At 34.7% G+C, this 7,545-nt stretch overlaps 1 protein-coding gene across 1 annotated transcript; it reads right to left on the reverse strand.

The window, feature by feature from the left end:
• Window positions 1-5,550: 5,550 nt before the first annotated feature.
• On the reverse strand, window positions 5,551-7,498 carry LOC118755901 (neprilysin-2-like). The gene is made up of 4 exons (XM_036490702.1): window positions 7,054-7,498; window positions 6,724-6,974; window positions 5,996-6,182; window positions 5,551-5,915 (listed from the first exon to the last, which is right to left on the reverse strand). The coding sequence occupies exons 1-4, from the start codon at window positions 7,469-7,471 to the stop codon at window positions 5,764-5,766; spliced, it is 1,008 nt and encodes a 335-aa protein (XP_036346595.1). The 5' UTR covers window positions 7,472-7,498; the 3' UTR covers window positions 5,551-5,763.
• Window positions 7,499-7,545: the final 47 nt, after the last annotated feature.

Below are 7,545 nucleotides of genomic sequence, written 5' to 3' on the forward strand. Positions count from 1 at the left end.
GCTACTTTTATTTACTAAATATTTAGCGAATTTCCAAATTTTTTAGGCGCTTTTTTTATTTATTGCACTGTTATTAAGATAGTTGCTAATAAATTAGTTTTCGCTATACTTCCGCTGTCAACTGAAATGCCAAAAGAAATCGGGCATGCGCACTGGCGTTCAAATATTTATACTCAACGCATATAAACGGTCGCGAATGGGTGGATAAGGTAGATAAGCTGATAACAGCTGTTGCTTTCGCAAAGCGTTTTGTTGTCAAAGATATTTACATACATATGTAATTATGTATGTATGTAGATATGTAGTATGTACATACCCTTGCGGTCAGCTGATTGAGTCAAGTAACATTTTGACCATTTGCGGCTATTTTTCTTTTATCTATTAAATGTTTTTAATTTTTTTATAAAAGTTTAGCATATTGCATAACCAGCGCCACATAAATCCACATTTCCAACTTCGTACAAAATTTATAAAAAATGAGCAACTTCATTAACTACACCCAAAAATTTGCAACCATTTATTAAGAATTAAAAACAGAAAAAAAACAACTTGTACGCATTTTTATAGCCCATTAATTTTTAGTAGGTGAAAGTGCGAATTTCAAGACTTTAGAAAATCGTGTTTATTTTGAATAATTGGTTTTGGCTGACGGTGTTCAGCATGGAGGAAAATGGCTAGCACCGCCGGCAAAAAAGAATTATTAAAAATCAACGCGATTTTATAGCGTCTTTAAATTTGCCTTTTAACCTACCTAAAACTGGGTTTTTAAATTTTATTAAAAAGTTTAAAATTTTTGATTGTATTTATTAGAGTTTGTGGAATTTTTATACTTTTTGTAAGATTATTGAAATGTGGATTTATGTGCTGCTGGTTAGATAATGTGCTAGACTTAAAAAAAAAATATATATATATACATTAAATAGACCAAAGCAAAATAGCCGAAACTTGTTAAAATGTCACTTAACTTAACCAGCTGGCCACAAAGAATGTGCATAAATTCCAAAAAAAGTGCGGTTTTTAAATTATTAAAAACTAGAGGGCCAGTTACTGTCGAAATTCGACAGTTTTTCTTAACACGTAGCAAAACTTATACGGTACAAATTAACTAACCGGAAAATCTTCTGCTAAAACGTAACTAATTTTTTTTTTTATCTGAGAAGGTCTTTGGAGGACTTCGGCAGGACTTGTAATTGACCCGATACATTCAAGTTTATCGATAAATTTCAATGATTGGATACATATCGATAGTTCGATGAATTTCAGGAACACTAAAATTCGATAACTCAACAAAATTCGTTAACTCGACCAATTTCGATAACTGTGAAATTCGATGGCTCGATAAATTTCGATAACTCAAAAATGTAAAAACTTTGGATGCCTTTATAAATTTTTACTTTTGACATCTCCACATTTTTCGAAAACTATCTAAACATTTTGATAACTCGTTACACTCTGTTCAGACGATTAAATTCGATAAGCAGTGATAAATTGATAAGCTTATATAACCTTGAAATTTCGATAAATCGATATATTTTGAAAATTCCATAAACTTCGCTTCGTTGAACCAACCAATTTCAGTAGATCAATAATTATCGATAACTCGGTAAGTTGAAAGAACTCCATGCATTACGACACCTCGATATATTTCGTTAAGTCTATAAATAATGATAATTCAATAAATATCGATAACTTGATACATTTCTTTAACTTGACAAATTTCGTTAATCCCACACGTTTTTATAGTTCGATAACTATCCGTGAATTTGGACAACTAAGTTTCTGTGTCTGTAAATTTCGACAACTCAGTAAACATTGATCAGTTTGAATAATTCGATACGTTGCGATAACTTAATAAGCATGGATAAATTTCGATAATAATAAACTTCGATGATTCGATAAATTTCAGTAACCTTTATGGCTGATTTTATTTCGATTCCTATCGGAAAATTTCAACTCTGTTAACCTAATTCTTATGTATTTCTCATTGTCTCCATTTTCGCCTTTATCTCAATTTTCGTCTTTATCTTCACTTTTGCCTTTTTTTGTCTTCATCGTTATCATCTTTATTTCAAAGTTTAATTTCAAATACGAAGTAAAACAAAATGCGAAACAGCTTAAATTGACACAAATATGGAAATTTTTAAACGACGATTTTCAACCAATTTCGAAACTATCAAAACTTTCTTCATCTACAGAAAATTACCTTTCCAACGGTGTTTTTGGTTTTGAAATCGGTAACTTTACCTTGGTCTTCATCTTAGTTTTTATCTTTCACATCTTTGCTTATATCCTTTTCTTTTTCTATTCACGTAGATGAGATGAGGTGCGATGACGTCATAAGATGTGATGTGATAGGATGTCATGTCATGTCATATGATGTCATACCATATGATGTCATATCATGTGATGCCACGTCATGTAATGCCATGTCATGTCATACGATGTCATATCATGTGATGTCAAGTCATGTGATGTCATGCCATATAATGTGATGTCATATCATATAATGTCATGTCACGTGATATCGTGTGATGTGATATCATATTATGTGATTTAATATCATGTGATGTCTCTTCATATCATGTGATAAAATGTGATGTGATGTCATGTAATGTGATCACGTTCCATGTTCCAATTAGTATATCGATAACCCTGTTGATAACTGTGTTGATAAAAATACCGATAACAATATCCACAAACATATAGAAAAATAAAACGATTGTAAAATCGATTAATTCATCGATAAATATAACAATCATCAGTATCGATTATTGTACATATCGTTAACAATATAAATAACTAAATCGATCACAAAATCAATTATTTAATCGATTATTATACCGATAACAATATCCATTATTGTATCGATAACAATATCGATTATTATATCGATTACCATAGCGGTTATTTAATCAATAACAGTATCGATAACAATATCGATTATTTTATCGATAGCAATATCGATTATTATATCGATAAAAATATCGTATTTTATATCGATGACAATACCGATCTTCATGCTCATCCTTTTCTTCATATTTATCTTTATTTTTGCATATTCCTTTTCACCTTTACCTTAAATTGTTTAAATTTACTTTGATCTTCGTTTTTGCCTATACCTCTAGGCATCTTTGTTTTTGTTTTTATTCTCAAACCGCTAAACCGCTGAGAACCATGTCCATGTGCATTATTCCCCTTGAATTTGACAATTTACTCCGAACCAACTAACTGCCGCTAAAGAAGTTTCACTTCATAAATGCAAGAAATGTTCTTACCCTTTCAGTTACCCTAATTCTTATGTATCTGTCATTGTCTCCATTTTCGTTTTTATCTTCACTTTTGCCTTCTTTTTTTGACTTCTATTCTATTTGACTTTATTTCTTCATCTTCATATTTATCTTTATTTCAAAGCTTAGTTTCAAATGTGTAGTGAAACAACAGGCGAAACATGTCAAATTGAACATGTTGCAGCAACATGTATACACAATTCGAAAATGTTTAAACGACGGTTTGGCCGTAATTTTCACCCAATTGTGAAACCATAAAAACTCTGCTCATCTACGGAAAAATGTCTTTCCAATGGTGTTCTTGGTTTTGAAGTCGGTTCGGTAGAATCGCCAAACGAACGGAGACAAAATTTATGTTAACGTATTAATATATAGATGTATATAGGGAAACTTATTATTTCATAATTAGAAATCTTAGGGCATACATTTGGGATAATCAATAAACTGGGCACACGTTTTTGGTAAATATATATATATCAACATTGAACATAAATAATGGTCATTTAAAAAATGCTCAGTCGGCGCTCCGGTTGGTAGTGGTAGGATTTGCTGGAAAGTTGCTTAACCCTGCCGATGGATCAATTTTCACCTTGTTCGGGGCTCTTAAGCCCACTGTTTTGACCCTGTGTATCTCAATGTCTCTTTCAGATTTGTAGTGACGGATTCAAGATAATATCAGCTCCCTTAATGAATGCTAACAGTGTCATAGTAGATGGCTTCCGTACCTGTACCTTAACTGTAAATGAGTTAAGGATAGCCCTTGCTTGGTCAACGCCGTTGTACAGGATGTATTCCGACATCTCTTTATTTCGCAAGGCAAAGTCGTCATTCTGCCTGTGTGGGCAAAACAGTCCGGTTCATATAAAAACGCAGTCACCTATGGGCCGTTAAATACCCAGTAAGAATTCTGATGTGAACCCTTCCTGGGTAATTTAAATCCGCCTACCGCTTCCAGTACTCACCGTGTTCTAAGCTTTTGAGTTTATTTAACGACACTGCCAAAAAAAAAAAAACAAATTCTGTTACCACCTTTGATAAGGTCTCATAATTTTCGATCCCGAAGTAGGTTAGTAGAGTGTCACTCACTGAGAGAAACTGAAAGAGGTTCGACAACTACCCAGTTTAATTGGGAACATTATTATTATTGCAACTTTACCGGATTTCCACGAATTGAAGTGATAACGTTAAGCCGACCTTCGTCCCCATAAATACTTGTGGGACTTGATCGGAGCTTGGCTACCTAAACATATAAACACAAAAGTACGTATGTACAACTGCAGAAGTCGTAGGTTGATACTCCTAGCGATTAGAATACGGTGAATGACTAGTTAGCAAAGGCATTTCTTAAAAACATTTCATTGCTTCTCACGGGAATATTTACCAACGTGGCGCAGGCATATTTGCCTTATAGCAATCAAGAAGAGTGAGCTCGAGTTTTTACGGACCATGTCATTTAGGAATCGTATAGTTTAGACACAGTTTGAACAATGGACAAACTGAATCGACCCGCCAAAAAAAAACGGAATACACTGAGCAAAAGGCAAAATGTTTTTTTTTTCAACTAAGTTATTGTTTCATATCGAAATGGTAAATACACCGATTGAAAGAAAGCAGATTGCTTTTCAAGTTTTTTTCTCAGTGTATTTCAAAGGCATCTATGCATAATACTAAGGAAATCTTTTCTTCATAATCACAATGGTAATCCTAATATAAAATGTCGATTACAGCTGCCATCCATCCTAACCAAATCGGAGGCTGCTTACCTAACCAGTTATTCACAAAAGTGTCGTCAGATATTATGCTTTCGAGGTTGATGATGAGCTCGTGCCAGATAGAAGAAGGGAGCTTGCGAAATGTGTAACAATTAACCCTCGAGCTGTTTTGACCTAGAGACTTGTATCGAATTTCTTTATCGGAGTACCGAAGACAACATTATTTTGAAATTAAATTTTCATTCCACCCATTTGTCAGTAAATACACAAAACATTTTAGTAATTAAATTATTTTTATTTGTTTTAGCACAATGTAATACATTAGAACTTAGCAACGAGGTCCTCAAATATTTTTAGTTTATTTTTTTTTTGTATAGAAAAATATAGCATTTAAAGTGAGTAGCAAATAAAGAAAAATAATATCAAACTACTTTTTGTTTCAATTGCACGAAATTAACTAATTACATATATTAAAAAAAAAAAAAACGTTTAGCTTTAAAAATAAAGCAAATTGCAATTATAAACTAAAGACATACATACGTATCTACATAAATAATAAGTTTATCGTATATATATTTTTTTTATTTTTTTTTAATAAAAACAAGAATTCCAGTACTTGTCATACTTAGTACTTGTGTGTATGTATAGTGTGTATATGTATGTGTGTTGGTGTGTGAGTGGGTCAACATATATGTATGTATGCTTGCAAGTGTGTTGATGAACTTATTGCTGCTTTCCCTGCTGCCCCTGCTGCACTGCTTTGCCTACCACACCACACACTTTTGCACCGGATTCATTCGGGAGCCTTCGGGGCAATTGAAATCGCGCGCAAAGTCTCTCATATTGCTAAATGTGCCCATGACGCGATATTGCGAGGGCGAATGTACGCCGGTGGTGATGCGCATTTTAAGCGTTTCTACGGACGAAATATTAAAATATTGTATGAGTTTTTTAAAATACCCACAATCAACAAAAAATTTATATTATCTCACACACCTGTACGATATTTCGAACACCAAGTTTGACCCGCCGAAATCCAGAACATCTGCTCGGGTGTGTAATCTAAGCCGGGCAATTTCGGTTCGGGGCCATTCTTGGCCACCCATTGGCAGTAAGCTTTGTAGGACTCCTTCACGCCACCATTGTCGGCGATGTTTTCACCTTGTGTATTAATGCCATTGAGCTAAGAGGAGAATATGACAAATTTGAATACATATTAGAAATATGAGAATAGTGAAAATATGTGCTCGTAAGTGCATTAGGGTGGTTCAAAACAAAAATTTTGTCGGAATTTTCATACTGTCATCCCCGGGAGAGTTCTATCTCTAAAAAATACACCCATGTTTTTTTTTTTTTTCGAAATCAAAAATTATTTTGAAGTCGCTCAAAGCGCTCAAAGTACTAAGTCCACGTATTTTATATGAAAAAAAAAGAATTTTTCGTAAAAATTGTATAGAATTCTTGAAAATCAAAATTTTTCCATCGAAAAAACTCTGCTTCCATTTAGGAGATTTCCAATAACAATGTCCAATTGAAAATAATTTACTGCTTCTCGTAAACAGCTGGTACTAAGTAATACATCTACACTATGCCAAAACATATATTTGCCTCCGCAGTAGACAACCCATATTTCTGTCTTTGAGCACAGAAGGGGGTTCCACCAACTGCTTTTGCAGCAATACTCGCACTTCTGAGTCTCATTTGTTGACCTTCTTCATACTCACATGCATGCCTGTCTGCAAATCCGTGTAGTTGCCATACTGTTCAATAATGCACTTCGCCTTATCCAAATATGACTTCTGTGTGTTCTCTGCCCACCAGTCCAGCAAGTTGCCCTGCAAGTCAAAACGACGACCCTGATCATCGAAGCCGTGTGTAATCTCGTGACCAATAACAAAACCGATAGCACCATAATTCATGTACTTAGGACGCGCAGCATTGAAGAAGTGTCCTTGCAGAATACCAGCGGGGAATTCTGGAAGCAGAAAAAAAACAACAGAATTTCATTACAAACCGACTGCCTATAGCAAAAAAAAATAACCACCAAAACTTACGTATGCTATTCTCGATGGACGAATAGTAGGCATTCACAACCGCCGGCCGGGCATGACGCACCCAATCGGTCTTGTTGACCGGCAAACGTAGCTTATTGAACGAGTAGTCTGTGCCGAAAACATTCAGCTTCAGGAAGGATTCAAAATACTTGCTGGGATCAATTTCCAAATTACGATAGTATTCCTCCAATTTCGAGTTATCCAACATCTCGTCCGGATAGCCGATGTGTGTGGTCATCGAATGCAGCTTCTTCTTAGCCTCCAACTTTGTAGCCTCGTCCATCCAATCGACTTCGCTAAGTATATTATCGAACACGCCACGAATTTGTTCCACCATATCCAGCGCAATGGTCTTGGAGTTCTGTTTGAAGTGCTTGCGCACGTACAGCGAACCAACGGCAATGGCCAAGCTGTGCATCAAATACGAACGAGCGTACGATCGAGTAACGTAGAACGAAGAACGTACGATGTGAGGATAATGTTTGCAAAATA

The sequence above is a fragment of the Rhagoletis pomonella genome, unplaced genomic scaffold (assembly GCF_013731165.1).
Source record: "Rhagoletis pomonella isolate Grant_MI unplaced genomic scaffold, Rhpom_1.0 Rhpom_scaffold_07874, whole genome shotgun sequence".
Lineage (NCBI taxonomy): Eukaryota > Metazoa > Arthropoda > Insecta > Diptera > Tephritidae > Rhagoletis > Rhagoletis pomonella.